At 45.8% G+C, this 21,362-nt stretch overlaps 2 protein-coding genes and 1 long non-coding RNA gene across 8 annotated transcripts in view; 1 reads left to right on the forward strand and 2 right to left on the reverse strand.

The window, feature by feature from the left end:
* LOC135377481 (uncharacterized) overlaps nt 1-11,610 on the reverse strand; it is a 100,297-nt gene extending 88,687 nt beyond the window's left edge. For both annotated transcript variants that reach the window (XR_010418115.1, XR_010418114.1), the window contains exons 1-2: nt 11,545-11,610; nt 11,336-11,436 (exon numbers count right to left, since the gene is read on the reverse strand). This is a non-coding gene — a long non-coding RNA (uncharacterized LOC135377481). The remainder of the gene's footprint in view (nt 1-11,335; nt 11,437-11,544) is intronic.
* The window catches only part of LOC135377478 (von Willebrand factor D and EGF domain-containing protein-like), a 35,238-nt gene extending 23,120 nt beyond the window's left edge, over nt 1-12,118 (forward strand). For all 3 annotated transcript variants that reach the window (XM_064609899.1, XM_064609900.1, XM_064609901.1), the window contains 22 exons: nt 1,418-1,812; nt 1,917-2,090; nt 2,168-2,401; nt 2,951-3,081; nt 3,247-3,396; nt 3,848-3,955; nt 4,034-4,148; nt 4,277-4,536; nt 4,591-4,702; nt 4,762-4,875; nt 4,956-5,066; nt 5,208-5,321; nt 5,397-5,534; nt 5,587-5,796; nt 6,040-6,135; nt 6,218-6,313; nt 6,429-6,620; nt 9,462-9,557; nt 9,629-9,724; nt 9,792-9,887; nt 10,291-10,378; nt 11,964-12,118. In XM_064609899.1, the coding sequence (XP_064465969.1) occupies nt 1,418-1,812; nt 1,917-2,090; nt 2,168-2,401; nt 2,951-3,081; nt 3,247-3,396; nt 3,848-3,955; nt 4,034-4,148; nt 4,277-4,536; nt 4,591-4,702; nt 4,762-4,875; nt 4,956-5,066; nt 5,208-5,321; nt 5,397-5,534; nt 5,587-5,796; nt 6,040-6,135; nt 6,218-6,313; nt 6,429-6,620; nt 9,462-9,557; nt 9,629-9,724; nt 9,792-9,887; nt 10,291-10,378; nt 11,964-11,985 (3,148 nt within the window). In that variant the 3' untranslated portion in view covers nt 11,986-12,118. The remainder of the gene's footprint in view (nt 1-1,417; nt 1,813-1,916; nt 2,091-2,167; nt 2,402-2,950; nt 3,082-3,246; nt 3,397-3,847; nt 3,956-4,033; nt 4,149-4,276; nt 4,537-4,590; nt 4,703-4,761; nt 4,876-4,955; nt 5,067-5,207; nt 5,322-5,396; nt 5,535-5,586; nt 5,797-6,039; nt 6,136-6,217; nt 6,314-6,428; nt 6,621-9,461; nt 9,558-9,628; nt 9,725-9,791; nt 9,888-10,290; nt 10,379-11,963) is intronic.
* A 66-nt stretch (nt 12,119-12,184) lies between these two features.
* The window catches only part of LOC135377480 (low-density lipoprotein receptor-related protein 1B-like), a 72,059-nt gene continuing 62,881 nt past the window's right edge, over nt 12,185-21,362 (reverse strand). For all 3 annotated transcript variants that reach the window (XM_064609905.1, XM_064609906.1, XM_064609907.1), the window contains 5 exons: nt 20,713-20,829; nt 17,260-17,373; nt 16,431-16,556; nt 15,443-15,565; nt 12,185-14,867 (listed from right to left, as the gene is read on the reverse strand). In XM_064609905.1, coding sequence (XP_064465975.1) covers nt 14,827-14,867; nt 15,443-15,565; nt 16,431-16,556; nt 17,260-17,373; nt 20,713-20,829 — 521 coding nt within the window. In that variant the 3' untranslated portion in view covers nt 12,185-14,826. The remainder of the gene's footprint in view (nt 14,868-15,442; nt 15,566-16,430; nt 16,557-17,259; nt 17,374-20,712; nt 20,830-21,362) is intronic.

Raw genomic sequence — 21,362 nt, forward strand, 5'->3', positions numbered from 1 at the left:
TGGTAACTATAGAAACGTGTTGTTTTCGAATTTCTAATAAATGTTCAGTTGGAAGTTAGCGCTCGTCCTTGTCTGGTCTTGTCCGCGTCTCTTTGCGCTCATCTGGTATGAATATGTACCAACTAGGCCAATCAGCCACCGTGCTCATGTATAAAAGATCATGATCTTTTAAACATTATAGAAGATTAAACACTACATATATTTAAACATATAAAACCTTAAAAGATTATAGTCTTTTATTATAGTCATGGTTTCAACAAATAAAACGCATGCCCTACACGATACAGTGAAATGGGTCATTGAAATTTGCTGGTGCACAGACACTCGGTCATAAGCAATACTGACGCACAATTCTAATACATTGACTACAACTTCAACATGATATCGCAAAGTGCGCGGTACATACAGTTATTCATATACAGAATACTTTCAACAACAGCAGGAACGATTTCGTGATTCGTTTCAACGAGTAAAACGTTATTGACGACACAGAACGACAAGAAGGCCTTGCAACTACGACATGGGCGTTCCCGGGATCTGTCCAAGGGGGGGGGGGGCAAAGTGCTTCCCGGGAGGAAAACGCGTGCAGCCCCCCTCTCCACACCACATTTTTTGGAAACAGACATTCCAGATTGTGCCGGTGTTATGTAGTTCATATATCTGAGAAGAATCATGACGACCTATGACTAAAGAGTACACAATTTTCACAAGTGACCTTGGGGCTCAAGGGGGGGGGGCTGCCTTCGTTGCCCCCCTCTTGGTACACCCATGAACTACAGCACATAATATCCATTGCTGATATGCGAGAAATCCGTGCGTCTCCCAAGCACCAACTCCTGGTAGAGGCCCGATCTGATGTCTCGTATAGGATGTCCGTATGTGGATATCCATATCGAGAAACGAGAACTGCAGACACGAAAAACACGCAGGCGCACACCGCAACCCATAAGCGAACAGAGAGGAATACGTTGTAAAGTCAGTTTGTCAGCGAATGCTTTTGTGGAAAACAGGACAGCGGGTAGGAGCGACTAGGTTTAATGGCTGATAATGGCAATGGTACCGTGACGTTACACGTAAGGTTTGTCTGCGCAGTGTGGCGACATGTGACACGTGCCGCACGGTAGAACTGCGGATAATTTGGACCACCTAGGGTTCTCTTGACGTGCGCCGGAAACGGTGGCTGAATAACAGAATGGTATCACGAGAAGACGATGTCTTCGTCGTCATCACAAAGATTTAACAAATGCTACTGCCGCTATGGAACGTTCTCCGAAACACCGTGATTACCTGGTTTATGATTTCGAAAATTCTAGAGCCGGTAGAGGAATAGTATGACCCGCGGCGATCATTGGGGTTTCACTGTACTTTGTAATGTATAGACCATCAGGAGCTGCGAAACATCTTGTACGCCAAACAGGTTACCGGACAAACACAACCTCTTCCACAACCTACCTACTAAAGTGGAGCCAAAGCCCGAGCAAGTATTTTGCACCTGCGCGCAACCAAAGCAAAGCAGAAGATCAAGCTCAAGCTCACACACGAGGCATTCGGCCCAAGGAAGCACTGAGAGGTGCGTGGTGCCTCACCATGAGCTCCCAGAGATCTTCATAAATGCAACTGACGTAACGTCTAAATATCAGTTCAACGAGACGCTTTACTTGAACGAGGAGTTTGAAAACGAGGTTGCAAAAGCTGGCAAAACAGGCGATGACAGCCATCATCACCGAGGTCTCAAGTTCTACGAGATCGAAAGACATAGGGAACAGCGCACACCCAGAGGAGACATTCCAGCAGGACTTGTATGGTTGAAAGGTTAGCCTGTAATGGTGGAAGTCAAAGAAGGCTTAATCAATGTTGCATTCTGAAGTCGATGTGTCTAGCGCAGCATTTGTATTTCATACTTTCGTCTTTGTTAGGGAGTGTGCAAGACATGCAGAACGGTACCCTGAATTGGCCAACGCCCAGTGGCCTTACTGAGCATCACGTTCGTGACCTGTGCCTGGAGACCATAAGGAACGGAACGACATCCGAAAACTGTACCGAATATATCGAAGCTCATATGGAAGACATATTGAAGATTTGCATGACTGGTACGTAGTCAAACATCCATCGTTTACTGATGGTGAAATATATTTTTTTTCTTCTGAAAATGTCATTCCTCCTTCAGATGTGACGTTGCTGGATGATCCCCTCTGGGCGGTTCACTCAGTTTCTCTTATCGAGATGAAATGTGAGGAGGAAGTTGCTTTGGGTGTTGATCCAAAGGTCGCCTTGGCCAATCCATTTGAGGTGATGGCAAGTATTGGGTGCCCCAACGACTGCAGCGGTCATGGGGTATGCAATGGTCGAGAATGCATCTGCGATGATGGGTATGCTGGTGCCGACTGCAGACAAAAAGAAAGTGCGTATACAAGAGAATTGAAGTGAACGAAGGTAACTTCACCACCTGGCGATGGACACGCACTTGAATGCAGGGTCGAATGCCCTATAGGAAGTTTGGTAGAAAAGCACTGAGAAACTTTGGGACGCGAAATACATACGAGTCTACAGAACTACGTTTCCTCTCGTGGTTTTTGGTTGGACGATGTGGTATTGCTTGTATTCGTCTCCAGGTGATGAACTTGCTTCATTGTTACATCAGATGTTACATATTATGCACTGACTTACTTATTATGCACTGACACTGTTACTTATTATTATATACTTATATGTGAGGTGATAAGAGATTGTCCAGGAAAGATTGTGGCCGGTATGAATACGTTGTCCATTCTCCTCTCGTAGGTTTCTTTTCTAAACCGACCAATCAACATTGTCCAGTCCCCCATGTATGAGAATTTCAGTTGTCATTCTGATGTAACACGTAAAAATGAAATATAAAATATGTATGAAATGTTCATTTTTGAGAAGCAGTGGTATTAGGCTAGACTTAGACTGTTGCCTTACACTCTAGGTTTCGCGCCTGAAGCCATTGCCACTGATGGAATATGCGATACCAAAACGTCAGGGTGCGATGTTGCTACTGTTTATGGGAGGGACTTTCGCCATTTTCCGACACTATCTTGTATTGCGACGCAAGTTAAGGTATGTTGATTGTTGTTCACTGAAGTATAGAACTATTGTGCATTGAACCACGAGCATGAACATCATGTATTTTTAAAGGCGCTCTTACCTTCTTTGTCGCTAAGTTCCTTTGTGAGAGTTTCGTTCGAGAGTACCTTTACTGGAGAAATTTGTATTTGTTTTTAGTTAGACAAGGAGAACTCCTGGACTCCGGCACAGCGAAGCATGACAACGTCGGCAATGTTCTCCAGCAGCTCTGCTGTTGACTGCTCACTTCCAGATCGGTCATTCTTGTCGGATTCTGGAGTTGCCGGGCACACGACTTGGGAGCTTAAGGTATGCAGGATTTCTATGGCACCATGTGCATGACGGGTGTTTTTAGGAAATGACTGCCAACTCTTAGGGAGGCCAAAAACGTGTCCGTGTACATGTTCGACTTGGTATGTCCCCTATACACTAAGGAGATTACCCTTTGTGAAACGACATTTGGTGGCGAAGGACAGCGCACCTAAATACATTTACGCACCTCGTAGTACCGTACGAGTTGTGTGCCCATACTACATGCCTCTACGCACGTCGTATATCTAATAATTTACGCGACCCGATTACAATAAATATAATCAGTTAGTTACGTTATGATGACGTAGGAAAACCGAGAGGCACGGACCTTACGAGAGGCACGAAGTTACCTTAGCCCCAAGAAACAGTCGGTGTAGTAAAAAAGGACTTCTATGTGCAGGACAAGAAAGGTTGTCTGCATACGTAATGAGACAGTCTTCTCCTCCAGGTCAGCAACGACAACATCCTTTTCAGTGACCCCGTGTACATTACAATATTCGACTCTTCTTGCGAAGACTGCATGATAGTGGATGGTCGTCCCAAATGTCACCTACAGGTGAGTTCGGCGGCAGCTTCCCGTGCAACGAGGCACTGGCCGTTGACCGCTGTGAACACTTATACATATCCCTCATAGGACAGGAGGTGTTTGATCGATGGGGCTTGTTATGAAAACGGTGAACCACACCCTAAAGATTTCTGTCTGGCATGCCTGGCCGAAACATCAACAGAGCGATGGTCACATAATCCAGGTGCGTAACCGCATTCCTCAACGCGTGTGTACCTCGTTGACCAACAGGTTGGTTGCTCTACAAATGGTCAATGAAGGATTTAAGGTGAAGAAGTAAATTTGAAGGCCCGGCTCGTCTTCCGATTTCAGACAATGGTGCACCTCAGTTTGTTGATCCCCCCGAAGGGTTGACAGTTCTGTCAGGGCAACCGTTCACGGCACAGCTAAGTGGGACAGACCCCGATGGCATACCACCATACTTCCGGCTTGACGCATCGGCCCCAGCGGACGTTTCCATTACGTATGATGGTCTCTTGTCCGGTCGCACAGTTAGTGACAAAAATCTCACCTATCCCGTTGACGTCATTGTGTTTGACGAATGTGACCTGGAAACACAGCACAGCCTCAAGGTATGCTTCCAGATAGCCTTGTAACGTGTGGTAGTAACACAGTTGTCCACTCAGGTTAACGTTATTGCATGTCCTTGCTTAAACGGCGGGACATGTGAGAACTGGACGGATCCTTCTCAACTGGCCTTCGACATTGTCTACTGCACATGCCTGCCGTCGTTCACTGGTATGCTAAACATCTTCCAGCACTTTTTATATGATCCATTTACGCTTCTCTCTTCAAAGGAAAATGGTGCGATGTATCTGTGGACCCATGTCAATCAAACCCATGCGTGACTGGACAGTGTGTCATGAAAGATCGCAACACATTTCACTGCTTGTGTCCTGATGGTTTTGGAGGTCAGGCAATTTGAGGAGTACTCTTAGACCGGTGAAACTCAATTATAATTTTGTATGTAACTCATTGACGTGATCTTTAGGAGAACTATGTCAGATCCCCGCGGATCCTTGCTTGTCCAGTCCATGCGGTCATGGTGAATGCATGTCACGGGCTCGTTCAGTACATTGTGTCTGTGACTCTGGATACACAGGTTTGTAAATTGTTTGATTTTTACTGGAACAATGACTTCGACTAAAATATATTGTGGATGTTGGATTCAGTTCAGTCGCTTTCGGAGCATCACATAAAATATTTTTTTAAATAAATAATTGTCACTTTGTTTCTATTTCAGGCGAATATTGTGATACAGTTATTGATCCTTGCGTGCCAAACCCATGCTTCAACAATGGCCAATGTCTTTCCAAGGGTCTTCATTTTCTCTGTCAGTGTGAGTGGGGATACAGAGGTAATATATGCAGTACTCGAACATGATGCAAATATCTTGCAAATTGCACAAAATTGTGCTTCATGACTACTTTAGGAGTACATTGCGAGAATCTCATTGATCCATGCACATCCAACCCTTGCTATCCTGGCGTTACCTGCAACCCTATTGGGAAGTACTTCTTCTGTGGACCCTGTCCAGATGGATTTGAAGGAAATGGGACTGTCTGCGAGGGTACGACATGTACTTTGCTATTTACCAGTTTTGAGACGTCATTCAATTGCAGAGCTGGAAAGTAACGTAACCACAGAACCTACGACCACAGAAGTAACTGAAGTTAGTGAGGTTACCGAAACGACCGTTGTGACATACCCACAGTTGTCGTGTGAGTCGTACAGCCCTTGTTACCCTGGCGTCGAATGCAATACAATGGGAGACAACTACATTTGCGGCCCGTGTCCACGCGGAATGTCTGGCGATGGCTTCAGCTGCAAAGGTACGATGTAAAGATGCATAGTTTTGAACCGCAGAAGGTTGACATTTATTGGTTAAAAGTTGAGGAAACTGGCCTATACCATTGGGATCAATTTTACGGGAACAGTATTTGTGCCGATTTCGATGCATGATATTTTCTTTTCAATCTTGACCCGTCTATAGCGTCGCTGACGGGTTAGACAACACAGATATAGACTCGGAACATGGAACGCATAAGATTATTATTATTATTTTTTTTTTTCAGCCGTCTGCGACAGGCGGTGTCTCAACGGAGGTGTATGCACGGATCGTGGTGTTTGCAGATGTCCTTTCGGTTACTCCGGAGAATATTGCGAGCGTGGTTGGTTCGCACTCAAGCATTTCACTATATAAATGTCATGTGCGACGCAAGTGTAACCCAGTATATTACGTTTCGTTTGTAGTTGTCTGCTCCCCTCCTTGCGAAAACGGTGGAATATGCCTGGGCAGGAATCGGTGCAAGTGTCCAGCTGGACTTTCTGGAGCATGGTGCACTCAAAGTACGCTTTTTTTTAACAATCGCATTGGACAATTCATAGATATTGACTATGAATGTCCCAGTTGATGTTTTTTTAGTATGAAAGACTTCCTTCTTACACAGAGTGTACTTCATAGGTGACTGTTCCAAGCAGTGCCTTCACGGTGGTGTATGTTCTGGGCCTGAGACGTGTACCTGCCCGCCTAACTGGACAGGTCGATGGTGTCAGGATCCTGTGTGCAACCCACCATGTGTCAACGGCGGCATTTGTGTTGAACCTCAGCAGTGTCTCTGCCCCTTGGGCGTTTCTGGAGTGGTTTGTAGCATTAGTGAGTATGCCTTTTTGGTCTGCAGCACATTTTAGCCTACTGCAGCGCTACGGCAGACTCTGGCAAAAGGCGTACGGTTCGTATTGCGACGGCAAAATATATACCTGTTGGCACAGACGGCAAAAACGCCAACGCCACCAAAAGAACTATAGCAGTGTATGCAATACAAATATTTCAGCCATGACTTGTCCGTCACATGGTTAAAAAAAATAAGAAAGAAAGGCAGGCAAATAAACTCAGCGTTAACAAATGACATTATGTCTTATGTCATTAGGGTAGCATATGATATTGTCTGCAAAGGCCGATCGTGCCACACGTCAGCGTGTATAATGACATTAAACGCCATGGTGTCGGTGCCGCCCCGATGGCGCCGTCATGCGTTATTTTGCTTTTGTTGGTGAAAATTTCAAACAGCTCCGGCTTTCATCAAAGTATACTCGTGTTCCCTCAAATACTCAATGAAATAATCTTGTCCTGCACGGTACAAAGTGGTTTTATGCAAGAATAAAATTGTTACTCTGCTCAGACAATGGGAGCGCGAGCAGACATTTAATCGGCAAATGAGTTGTGGCGATATCGTTAAGCAGAAACTGTCATTCAGACAAATGTCATTAAGTATCTCCGTGTGGCACCGCACGAATAACATTAAGACTGAAGCGTCATTTTTCGTGTTCGTGTGGCCGGGGTATTCAACAGAACAGCGAACGGCATAAGGTAACGGCTTGGGTGCGGCAAGGCAGCCTTCTGAGTCCCCTTCTTTTCAACGTCGTCATGGCTACACTGCCAACATTGTTATCACGGGGCGTGTTCGTGAGTCTCAGTGCAGACGATATGTGTATATGGTCTTCAGGGACACAGTGGCTAGCCCCGTAACGTTGTCTTCAGGGAGCTCTTGACCGTGTTTCAGCCTTCCTTCTCGAGGGAGGCATGTACCTGTCGTCTGAGAAAACTTTAATGCTTTCTTTTACGCGGCGGCACCTGAAGAATTTCCACCTTCACATGGGCAGACAACAAGTACGCCGGGTTTCCGCATCACCGATTCTTATGGGTGACTCTGGATCGGAATTTGTCATGGGATCGGAATTTGTCATGGGCTGCGGAGGTACACAGTCTCAGAGCACGAGCAGAAGGCACTTGACGCGATATTTGTGTGGCTCCCGGTGGGGTTCTTCTACGCAAGCAATGCGCAGGGTCTAGCGTTCCCTCAGCACTTAGCTACTTGCGTACTACCTCCCTGTTCTTCATGACCTCCCCGTCACAACAAAGCCCTTGAGTCCATATTAGTTATGAGTGTAAAGCCGTGCCTTGGTGTACCTCGGTCAACCTCAAACGTGCTCGCTATGGCAGAGGCAAGAGAACCACCTATATCAGCTCTGAGGATGCAAGAATCCTATCGCCACTATTCGCGGCTAGCTACGCGTCGCTATCCTCTACTTCGAGCTTTATCACGACGCACCAGCTCTGCCTTCACTAATGCTGTTCTGGCTTCACTAATGCTGTTCATGCACCATTGTCTTATTCCCAAACACAAGCACCACATACCAGACTGTGCCAACATGAGCCTTGCACCCTCCTGCAGTAAGGGTCAGGATACCGGGTTTGCCAAGCAGGAGAGATGTCTCTTCCCTTGTCCTTCGCCAGCTGAGCCTCGATTTGCTCAAGAGTTCAGCAGACAGACTTCAAGTTTTCACTGATTCTTCAACTACGGCATCTGCCTCCTCCTGCGCAAGGTTGCGATTCCGGAGCTGGATGTTGAAAGATCCGCGCGTCTGTCGCACGTCACTTCAGCTTCAGTAGTTGAGCTGCATACAGGATGCACATGGCATTAGGCTTCATCTCGACTCAGCCGAACAGCTCTCGTTGGTCCATTTGCAGTGACTCAAAATGTGGGTTGGAGCCACTGACCTCTATGTTTGATGCGGGATCGCTTGAACCTGTGGTGCAAGATGTGCTGCACATGCAAGGTTGTGGCCTCAGTGGGGTACGACATACAGTTCCAACTGATACCTGGTCATCGCAGAAAGCGAGGCTGCGGATGCTGCTGCCCCACGAGCTGTTCACCGCGGTCACGTCCAGCAAAGGCCCGTTTTCTTCACCAAGAGGGACACGAGCAGTGTTATTCACAGGCTCAGACAACAAATGTTCAACAAACACTTCCTGGGCGTCTACATCTGCACGCAGTCTTGGTTATTATACAGGGTTGACCTTGAGTTCCGCTTCCAAGCTCATCCATCCCTCCGTGCTGTGTCACTTGTATACAGAGGCTTCGACTGAACGTCCCCCATAGCGCTCGCTTGCTGCAGAAACACTGCAAGTATGCTTCCCCCAACTGCGGTCAGCCTGGGGTCATAGGGGACTCGGAGCACATCCTCCTCGATCGTTCAAAATATGCAGACAGTCGCAGGGCCCTAGAAATGAGCTTGGCGCGTCTGGACGCCCTCCCTCCCTTTTGACGCTGTGAAAATTTTAGGTCCTTGGCCTGCACGAAATCAAGCTGGCTCATTGAAGGCTCTGCTGTGGTTTCTTGGGTCTATAAAGTTGATCAGTGCTTTGTAACTTGTGGTGTATCTTGAATAACTTGTGGCGTATGATGTGACACACGGCTTTTGTTTCTCTCTGCTCTGACTGTGGCTCTTCGATTTGTTTCGCCTCTTCTACCGTCGCTCTTTTTTCTTTTCTTTTTATCTCCGTTGGTATACTGGGGTAGCCAGTTCGACATAGTCGCCACACACCTTCCAATTTTTTCTTCTGTTCGTCATCATCGTCAAGAAGCAACTGATGAACCAAAAAAGTGCCTAACTGCATTTTGTATCCACTTATGCTGTTCTCGTATTCTTCCAGGCGAGTGCATCCCACCATGTATGAATGGCGGACAGTGCTTGAGGCCTGGTGTGTGCAAGTGCCCGAAAGGATGGATGGGAAGACAATGCACGAAGCGTGAGTCACATTTACTCGTTGCCCTAGATTGTCAAAAATGACTTTTATCTCGTTTATTCATCAAACTCTAGCGCTGTGCGACCCAATGTGTCTCAATGGAGGAAAATGCGTCAAACGAAACAAATGTTCCTGTCCAGATGGCTGGAATGGACGGCGATGCCATAAACGTAACAAATGTGTTACACCACGAAGGCAAAATGCGACTAACTCCGTAATGAACGTTTCATTTTCCAGCCATGTGTGTTCAGAGCTGTCACAATGGTGGGACCTGCGTTAAGCCCAATATTTGCGACTGTGCACCTGGGTTTCACGGGTCAGATTGCTCCAAAGGTGAGATTGTTCAAGAGCGATATTACAACACCCGCACGCTGAAGCTGTTGGCTTCTTTGTGAATATAATACTAATCTATGAACATCGAAACGCCCCCCTGTTACCTTAATTAAATTAGATAGTTACGTAGTTGTGGGTTTTGTGAAAGCGATATCTTACGTATATGTGTCCAGGAGACCTGCTAAACGCTATCAAAGTGAAACGCTATCAAAGTGAAACTTACGGCTCATGTTCCGAACAAGAAGAGGAAGTTCGTTCGCTACCAAACAGGTTATTCATTAATACAAAACGTAGCAGAGACCACGCTACCAGTAACTATATACACTTTCAGTTACCTGCTATCTGATTTGCTTACTGTTCTCTGACATTTCTGAACTCATATAAAAAAATGTTGCTCTTTCAGTGTTGTCAAGTCGCCTCCTTCTAGAGCGTTGGCATCGAGACAGTCATCTGCACAAGCGGTCACATCATAAGGCGCGCATATATTCACGGTACGCGGGGTCAACCTAGTGATTAGGCTGTACGCGCGGTGCTGCCCTTGTGCTTCCATGTCCTTCGGTATCCTATTCGAGAAGCTACCACCTTCATCATACCCGGAAAACGTACTTTCAAATTCACTGCCTCAGATTCATCATGTACACTCTAAGAAGGAGGAGGAGGAGGAGGAGTAATGATAATCCTTTTCGGGACTAAATGCATGGAAGTGTAGTTTTGGAATTATGTGGAGTGCTAGAGTAAATTTCAGGTTCAGGGTATCAAAATAGGGAGTAACTGCTATCTAGGGAACTATATGGAAGCTGTAATAGTATTTCACTCCTTTTTTCTTAGAGTGTATTTGCGTTGCTGGTCGCTTCATGGTTTCTTACATTGAGGAAAGAAAGCGTTCTTCTGGCAACCAAACACTTTTCGTATATCCCAAAAACCTGCTCATTCCGGGGTTCTCTACAATCTATTTAAAAGGAATCCGACTACGCTGATCTCACAAGCAAGCTCTTCGACCAGTAGTAGGTATACATTGTCGCTGCCTCGTGTTGTTATGAGCAGGTTCAGCAGCTGACTACCCCGGCGGATTGGTGGTAACGCGCCGAGGGAAGTATAGCCCAGTCGAAACTCGCCTACGACGGCAGCAATCCGACCGCAACATAACCTAGTGCCGACTCGGTGGGTTACGCTGGTATCTTTGACTACAAACGCAAGTACCTGTATGTTTGATAGATGACGTGCCACAGTATTTCTTAGTAATACAAGGTCTTGGGAAAAAGTAATTTAGATTACATCATAATGTACTCCTCCATCTGCAGATTAAGTAGCGCCCAATAGACAAGGACAAACACGCACGGAACCCAAAGAACGTATAACAGATCTCCTTCGAACAGCGTAGTGTCAAAGCAAGCGCAACAAAAACGTGCTTGTGTAAAGGTTCCATTCCACCGTCGATATATACGTACTTGTTTTTCATACCTGTAGGGCTTTTCGGTTCTGCAGCATCTTGTCAATACTGCTGAGGTGGAGCGACTGCGTAATCGTAGGTACGACGAGGCATAAAGTCCTGTAACAGTTTGCTAGGCACCTCATATTCTGGAAGCAAGCTTTCCACATGGGGAGGAGGTACATTCCCTGCGCATTTGCCTTGAACAGTAGAGCGTGTCTCTCTTACCGCATGACGCAAAACCTCTGGAAACGATGAAGCCTACAAACTGGTACAGCCTATCTGCGAAGCCGAGGACGCCGTGACATGCAGCGCCTCTTTCGTCCTCTCGCGCTCTTGTAAGCCGTATCAAAACTGATAAGGCGATAGGATTTGAACGCCACGCGCATTTCCCAACGCCACGCCCAATGTAGGCTACTGAGGGATGCTCGCGTGTTTTCTGTGCAGGGTAGTTCTCTTGGATAACCCGAATTCCTGAGCAAGAGGGAGTGTGTATACCACTCCCTGTCCCGTACCGCCATCGTCTTTCCCCCTCTCTCTTTCATCCCTCCATTTCCCTTCGCTTGATGCACCAAGCCGCCATCTCAGAGCAGGCTAACCGCGCCTTCCCCAAACGTCATTAACACATTTCGTCCGTATATTTCCAGGCACTCATCGCAATCATGCTAAAAGGAGGTAACTGCGAACAAATGTCACCACTTCCTTACTGCCTTGGATGAAGCATTGCATTCTCCATTCAGTCGAATCATTTTCCCAGGCTTTACTAAATGTGTTTCCTTCGTGCAAATAAAATCATCGTGTATCTATTTCATCTCATGGACAGCGAACTGTGGTTTCATTTCAAAGTTCGTGAAGTCGCATACCAAAATCGCAGATAAAGTCTTTATTACGTAGTACGAAATAATACTCTTTTATTCTTTCACACAAAGAACTACACTTGAGGATGAACATACGCATATGGGGACATGAATAGGTGACAGAAAAAGCAAGTGAATGTCAGTGTCTGGGCTAGGACCCGTCCTCACAGGTGTGCGACCATTTACACCACATCGACAAGGCATGCTCTCCCTATCACATACTGTGACATTCTAGGACATAACACGAACAATGCACAGACGCGAGAGACAAACGATCACTGTCTTGGCACACCGACTCTGCTCGATTAGCACTCACTCCCATGCAACCTCCGCCCTCCTGTTTGGGGTCGATGGAACGCAACATGATGCACACGTTACGTCTTCTATACATAAACGTAGAAATCAAATACTGATACAAATACTGCGCGTGCGTAAAACTGGCACAGAAGTTCTCGCCTCGAAAAAATAAAAATAAATAAATAAATAGAACACAGTGTGCCAGAAATACCGGATACGAAAAAGTATGGTGGAGAGGTCGAGTAAGTCACCAGAAGACTTTCCAGAACCACGGAGCATCTGTTCAAGAAAATGTGCATGGGGGGAAATAGAAATCTACACAAGTACCAATGGGAAACCTTGCACGTAAATAAGCTCGTTAGGTTTCTGAACCACCTGTGCATTTATACATACATATTAGTGTAGTGTTACACACATCGCTCGTTTACATCACATCACATCAAACGGCTTTGGAACACGTCGTCCCGCTCTGCAGGAAACGCCACTGGCGCAGCACAACTACGTTCACAAGTACATTAGAAAATGAGAGACTAAAACGTGTGTGTTTACATATAAGTAGTGAAATATATTAGCTGCCACTGAACGCGACAACGTAACGGGACGCGATCCCATTATGCTGCCGTGACTACAATCGCGATGAAAACTATGGTGGAATGTCGTAAAGGGGCAGTCCGAGGAGTCACGTTGTCGAGGTGCTTCCCTTCAATCGTATCCTATCCACTTCACCACGGCATTGCTTCCCTCACCTTCTGACGCACCCTGTTTCACCACTCTAGAAAGGCGACCTTGCTTTGCAAGGTTAGGTGAGGCGAAGGGCCTGGTTCCATGTCAAACCGGCAGCAGTACCCGTTTCTTCAAAACCAAAGGCTGTCCAGTCTCGATTGTACGCGCACTTGACTTCGGTCAGCCTCCTAATGTTTTCAGAACCGCGTGTAATAGGAACCTTTAGAATGCCTCATTTGAGCACCGTCAGTAGTTTCATGATTTATGATCCCGCGGGTTTCGTTAATTTTACGATGACTAAGGAGAGCCAAGTGGCCAAAGAATGTTCGAATGAATATACCAATTCTTCTTAGTGACGTTGCATGCACAGTCCTCCTTCTAAGGACAGCAGTAGGCTGCATTCAACTCCTGTTTTTTCAGCACACAATATAGTGTGACACGCAACTAATGAAGGCTCCGAGAAAGAAAGGAAAGGGGACAGGTCGCAGCCCATGCATGATCCTGACTGCCCCTTTAGGTTCGACTCGCAGAAGCTATCTTCGTTCTATTGGTACGGGCCTGCAAAGTCAATGAAGTCACGTGAAATCATGAGTTGGAGAGTTTGAGGAATGTATCGAGTACATGGGAGGGCAATGTTCGCTGATTGTCGAGATAATTTGACGCGTCGAGGAAGATAAGCGGAACGCGCGCCAATATTGAGCTGCGGGAAGTGCCGTGTGTTCCGCTGTCCAATAATAAGAGCGTTCTGCTCGCTTTTCTCGCCGCGTCAAGTTATCTCGACAATCAGCGAGCATGGCCTCCCTGTTTAGTTTAGTAGTTTAGAAGGAAACACCGAGTATTCTGCAGCCCATTTAGTAAAGTTTCCTTCGAAGGTCTGAACTGTTCAGCGCTACATGCTTTCCTGTAACTCGGGAAGTAAAAATCGGGCGAATCCGTAAAAATTCGAGGTGAAATAAGCGTCGATGTTCGGGTTAAAGAAACAGGAGGTCTTTAGGCAATAGTACACGCTGGATCGTATCTACATTGCTGCACACATGTTCTGGAACGTCCTGCAAGCCATTTCGCCTCCGTATGCTCTTCGATCAGTTGCAGTTGTAAATCCGAAAGTTAATTCTCCAACTCATCGGGTTTAACCAAAACAGAAAAGAATTGACTAAATTAGGTTCTGCATGAGAAAGTCAGACACTAAATATGACTAATAGAAATCATGAAATATGTGTTCCTATGAGCTTCCCAAAGCGAAAATCCGTTTCTTTTTTGTTTTTGTTTTTTCTGGTCTGGTAAATATTTGTAATTCGGTCAGCCTCCCATGGTCCGACTGATTTGATTTGTACATCAAATCATTTGGACAATACAGGTTAGAATCGGTTTCCACTTTCCCACTTTTCACAGGACTCCAGTAGAGAAAGCTGAGAGAGTGTACAATTCACGGTTTCCAGATCGCTCTAGTGGAAACCCGTGTCAGTAGGAACAGATATCTTGCAGAAAGCACCAGTAATGTCCTCCTATTCCCCCGAAGACCATGGATATGAACCTCTGCTCCGTCAAACACGCGGTAATGAGTTGATGCAATAACTTAGTAATGTGTCAAGTAGCTGCCGTGGTGGGAACTCAGTAAGGCTCCCCCTTTCCCTTAGATGGACGACGCTGAGGTGTCCGGTGGCTTGTCGCATTCTGGAAAAAAAAAGTTCCGAGACTTGAGCACATGACAAAAACCGAAGGTATACATGGAAAACACGAATTTGGAATAGAAACCATATTTGACACACAGCACAGCTAATCGCACGATACTTCATTGAGAGCAGAACCACCTAATGCTTAAACAGGATCGGTTAGGACATGCTAATCAATCATAATTAGTATACAGGGCGCAATATGTCAAACTTAAAAGTAAAACGTTTTCTCGTCTCGGTGCAAACACCGACTCTTGTAAAGACCTGGACTTGATCCTTAGTGCTTTTTTCGAGAAATTTACCAGTTTTGGTTCAACTATTTTTGAACACGGTGGCACAATTTGGCTATAGTTCAAACGTATCAGAATGAAGATGATGTCTTTATTTTTATATACGTATGCTTGCAGATCTAAAAGGAGCAAGGACGACACCAAGATTACATTCTTCAATGTAACTATATTGTAAAACTTCATGCCATCAAGCTATCTGACTACAACATCTCTGGACAGCTCGCGTAATGTAATACAATGTTAGAAAGATGGACAGTTGAATTTGCGGAAGGTCACGCATACTTACTACAGACTGAGCAGCCGATTTCGTCACTGTTATCTCCACATCCATCAACTCCGCTGCAGAGAATGGCGGACGAACGGCACATCTTGTTCTTGCACCTGAAGCTATCCGCAGGACAAGATTCGCCTGCAAGAACCCGAATTGCGTGCACACGAGTTATTATGACTGACATTTGAAAATTGATGCGCAAGATTGACAGAGTGATTTGAGGAACGTAAAAGAGACGTCACTTTGCCGACAGCTGCATTTCTGTAGCACCTGGCGCTCTCGTGAATGAAGGATTGCGTAAACTCTTTGATTAGCCGTAACATTGACAACGATATTATCCATTTTTCGCATCCCCCAATTGCGTTATGCATAGAACACGCTTGATGTCGCCCGTGAGTCTACTGTTTTCTGCGGAATGGCGTTAGTAGTTGATAATGGTAATTCCTGGCGTTACGTCGGCACGACTGTGAAGTAAGACCCGAGACAAGGAGTTCAGACAAATTCTCGTTACGTCGTCAGACAGCTATTTATTAATGGCTGAAATCAAAAAACGTGCTACTGTTTGTACGGTGCTTTCAAGGTTTGCCTGGACCAGCAAGGTATGATTAGCAGAGTGGCGCAGTGGTCCATTAGTCTAAACAATGCTTTGCTATATTTAATTTTCCCTACAGCGAAAGGCTTGCGCCGCAAGCCAAGCGTCGCGAAAAACGCTCCTCATACTCCCTAGGATAAAGACAGTATCGCATGTTCACGAGGACGAGAGGAGGAGAGAAAGAGAAAGAGAGAGAGAGAGAGAATATGCTTGAGGTTTATCTGTGAAGAAGAGGAGCGGGTGAGTAGTACAGCTGCAACGGGAGCAGGGATCGGTGCACTTTGGAGCCAACACAACCTCAGGCCCCCCACCACACCCCCCAAAGTATTCTATACGGTGAGAAAGTAGCGCGTGACCCCAAAGCAAAGGTGCATTTACCACCAGCCTCTGAAGAGAAAAGCAAAATAATACCTTTTATGCAAGCTTCTTGATCTTCATCGCTTCCATCGGTGCAGTCCACTACAGCATTGCAGAACACGTACTTTGGTAGGCACTGGCCATTTTTGCACTGAAAGGCATTCCTGTCACACTTGATACCTGTGGAGGAACGAGTAATAAGCAGAGTCGCTACGTGGATTGCGATAGAGATCATGATGTTTTCGCAAGTGACATTGCTGTCCAAAAACATGTTGGGTCTGACCACTGCCACTTTTCTGTGCCGAAATACACCGACATAACGCCGAAAATAACTTCAGAGGAAGGATTTGCATTCAGATGCACCAAAAGGAGCACAATGCGCCAGCACTCCGTAAGCCGTTCGCAAGAGCTGCCAAATTTCTGTGAATCGTTGTTGCCAGAATGACACTTACATGACATGAAGAACATGAGCACCTCAAAGCTCACACGGCAAAGTACCTTGTGGTGGAAGCGTAGGTTTATTGAAAATAAGCAGGTGGCCTAGTTCTTTTCTTCTTCTTCTTTTGTTTTTTTTTTTGCATAAAGGTTTTTTTAATTATTTTGCCTCGAAGAACAATAGCTATCATAGAAGGGTGGAAAATCCAACCAACCGGTAAGGAAGTGTTGAGGGAAGTGTATCAGAACGAGATCCGCTGATATTTCGAACAGATCTTCTTCTGGGCCACGAAGAAGAACAGTCTCTGTTCGAAATATCGGCGGCGCCCGTCCTGAGGGACTTCCCTTAACAATAGTGTATCATGTAATTCAATATAAGTATCAACATGTCGTGTCGACATCTCTTTAATTGTTCCCGATGCGTTGTTAAGGACGTGGTGAGCAATACCTTTGTAGCATCTTGCCTCATCACTGCCATCGGGGCATTCCCATTTGCCGTTACACACAGTTGCCCTGGACTTGCAGGTACCATCGTCGCACTGGAACGAGCCCAAAGGACAATCTGAAAGAAAGGAAGAAGCCAAAACCAGTAAGTGACAACGCAAAGGCCATCCAGGGGGCTCCGAACGTGTCCAAAATCGCGACAACAGAATCACTCTTTGGTTGAAAACTCCGATCAAGGTAGTCATGTATAAACAGTCTGTCTCGGGAAGATTCTGGATACGAGCTACGGAAAGCAGCAATCCAGGGCCATTCTTTTTCCTTGCGCGACTCAGCAGTAGTCGTTGCCGTTTCTCTGATGGCGCCAAAAATATATTTATTTTAGAGGACCAAGCTAGTGCGAAGTGCAGCAAACCTAAAATACTTTTGTTCTTCCTCTGGTGTGGCATTCCGTAAGCCCTGTCTGGTAACGTTAACGTTCTCACCAAATGTTATCTGGCCTACCCATATACAAAGCGACACCATGTGCTGCCAACATTAGTAGGACCGTGTTCGTTGCTGTAACAGCTGGATGCTAACATATGATGCCGGCCGTTGTAGTGAACGTATTTCTATTTGTGAAGAATAATAACGGCAGTGTGTATTACACGTAAGGTTTGTCTGCCTGTATGTGTGGCGACATGTTACACAGGCCGCAGGGTAGGACTGCGGGGGTTCTTTTCTACGTGCGCCGGAAATCTCGGCCGACACACATTACCACCCCCACATTGCTACGGTCCTCGGCCGGGGTCGAACTCGCGATCTTGAGCTCAGCCAGCCAACACGTTACCGACTGAGCTACCGAGACCGCCCATTGTGAAGTTATTTGCCTATACCAATCTATAAGTTGAACTCTGCAGTCGCTTTAACTTCGTCTTCCCTGTGTTCATGCTATGAACTCAAGCGCTCTTGGGCTCTTGGGCTAGGGCTCTTGGGCTAGGGCTCTTGGGCTAGGGCTCTTGGGCTTGGGCTCTAGGGCTAGGGCTTTAGTAGCTAGGGCTAGGGCTAGGGAAGACGATGTCATTGTACGATTTACGTCGTTTTTCTGTTTTATATGAGCGTCATCAAAAATAATTATGAACTGCAAGAAACATATGATCAGCGTACAACAAATTAGCAGTAGTCCAGGAATTTTTGTAATGTAATCAGCGTGCACGGCGTGCGCGAATCGACCTGTAATAATATTTCAATCTCAATCATACAACATTTTCTTCATTGTGTTGATTTTGGGTTGTGGAATTCTCAATAATCTACTCGGACTCGTACTCGGACAGCGCGAGCACGGGAGGCTTTAGTCTTGCTCTGGCAGATACAGATAGAATAAAGTGGACGGAGGGAAAGTCAGGCCAAACATAATGCTACAGAGACACGACCTCCTACCAAGCCGTTGTAATAATGCAGGAGCAGGGCTCTATTACATTACAGACTCAATTTACACTCAGAGTGACGCGAGCTCACCGGAGACACCGCCAGATAAAACCCACTTATCAGAACGGTTCCTCCGAGACAATGCACAATCAGGGTTGCTTCGTATATTTATCTTTTCGAATTGTAAAGAAAGCGGCGACCCGCAACCACAAAACAATAGCACACTTGGATTTGCTATCTTCAGGTCGACTAAGCATGTAGGAAAATCATCGAGAAAAGAAAACAACTCAACTCAGGCACCACCGGCACCAGATGATTGTTTATTACGGCGTTTGTCGCGCAAGGGTTCACGATAACGTACTTAAACTCTTGACCGTCTTGTAATGTTTGTGAAAAGCTTTTGTGAGACCACGATGACGCTTTAATGGTTCTGCCCCTGCCGTCTTTACTTGGGGTTGAAGAGAGATTTTGAGCTAGTGATCAAGTTGAGACTCTGTACGGAAGCTTCTCAATAAGACTATGCGTGCTCCTACCGTTCGAACTCTATTCTGACTACTTCCCTCGTGAACGGTGTTTTATATGTTGTCTATATCTAGATACCTTCCTCATGAAGATTATTCGTACAGAGAAAGGCTAACCACGGTCTAATTAATCGAATGTAGTAAGTTGAAGCTCAATACCATGGTCCTTTCGCACTGTGTGCAGCATATATCATTCGAGTCCAAACATACCAACCCTTCCAACTTGAGCTCGCAACCCTTTTGAACTGCGAATACACCGTTCCTAAAGCCGTTTTTTTTTTTTTTTTTTTTGTTACTAGAATGAGCGCGTCAAACCTCTTTACAAAACCTTTACAAAACCCCTTCACGTAAGCATATCCTTTTGGTTTACTTACAGACCACGTTCTGTACTGGTGAACAAAAGGGTCTTTTCTTACAGTGGATAAAAATGAACATACTACACAAACTGAACCGCCTCACATGCTTGCAGGCAGAGGACACAAGAGACATCCTGCTTTATTGCACGAGATACGAATCTGCTCGATGACATCTCCAGGTTGCTCTAGGGAGGCCTCACACTCGACCCTGTGACGAGTTGCGGGTGTTGGGAGATTGGCCTCCTGCCTCGATATGACCTAAGCTCCAGTGAAGTATAAAATCCCTCCTAGACACAGGCGCTCACTCAGGAAACATTCTAGGCGTATCAGATTATTGTAAGAGATCTAGATTTGGGGGACCCTCACATTGAAGAGTCAGAGGCAACATATTGCTGAAGGCGATCACCTGATACAGCGACAAAGAAAGACAAAGAAGGAGACATCGAGGACACGTGACCCTTAGTGGCATGAAGGAAGCAAACGGGAAAAAATTTTGGGTTTACTACTTTATTTACCAAGTACTCCCATTATAGACGGTAGCTTGAGTTAAAAACACAATATTTGCCAGGATGGGGTGTTAGGAACGTTCGCAGGTGTACGCTGACGTCGTTTGCAGACTCACAAGTTAACTGCAAAGACGTTGTCACCGTTGCAAACGTGATACGCCACGCTACGTTTGATGGATATCCTAACATCGAATCTGCGATATCGCCAGGATGTACCTGGGATATATGTAGTTTACGGAAACATGGGTAACCAATACATAGAGTCAACAATACAGCAACATGGGTAACCTCCACTCGAGGGCCTCCTCCGAAAGTAGTGCGCGATCCACCTGCTTGTTTCTCAGTATAGTTGCGCCAGTATAGTTCACACCTCCAGTCTTTTAGAGCTACGGGAACTTGTGTGAGCCACGATTAATATGCGGCAAAGGGCCCCGAAAGAAAATGCGAACGCGTTCCGAAATCCTTGCGATAAACTTAGGATTCTGAAAGTAACTAGTTGCTCTGTAGTTATTCCTGAAAAAAGGTAACAATTTACAGCTGAAAGTTACTTTCTTTGAAAGAGTAATTAGTTACAGTTACTAGTTACTTTGCAAGACCGCTATCTAGTACGGCGACGGAGACAGTACCGGACTGTGTACTAACTCGAACTATAAGCTGAACGGTAACTTACGGTATTTCTTGCAGCCGGATTCATCGCTTCCGTCGGCACAGTTCTTCATTCCGTCGCACACAAAGAACCAGGAGATACATTGGCCATTGTTGCATTGGAAGGTGTCGTTGAGACAGCCTGCAGAAACACCCCCATATCACATTATTTATATATACGTTAACAATCATGCACAGCCACTAGTTTACGCATAGCGATGCTGCCAGAGATGCCCTATAGCAACCTCAATTTTACCAAGATGACATCTTGTCGAAACCCCCGATCTCGATCAGCTGTTACTGGTCAAACTTTTTTCCCTATTTACAGTCAAACTCCTTTACAACGAAACTCAGGGGACAGCAAAAAAAATTCGCAGTAAAGGTATTTTTGTTAAAAAGGATGTCCATTATTGGACCTATAGGCTCCAGCGGGACCGCAAAAAAAAATTGCTGTAGTGGTATTTTCGTTAAAAAGGTGTTCGCTATAAAGGAGTTTGACTGCAACATTAAGGGCTCATTTGTCAGTGTACGTCTCCCTAAAAGCTGTGGGACGTTAACAGGGACAAACCAGACCACCGAGTCAATGCCTATTATTAAAACAATAGCGCAGATGCTACATGGAGCACCATTGTCACAACTGTCGCGAAATGCTACATATCTTGACTTTCAAGAATC

This window comes from Ornithodoros turicata, chromosome 1, assembly GCF_037126465.1.
Source record: "Ornithodoros turicata isolate Travis chromosome 1, ASM3712646v1, whole genome shotgun sequence".
NCBI lineage: Eukaryota > Metazoa > Arthropoda > Arachnida > Ixodida > Argasidae > Ornithodoros > Ornithodoros turicata.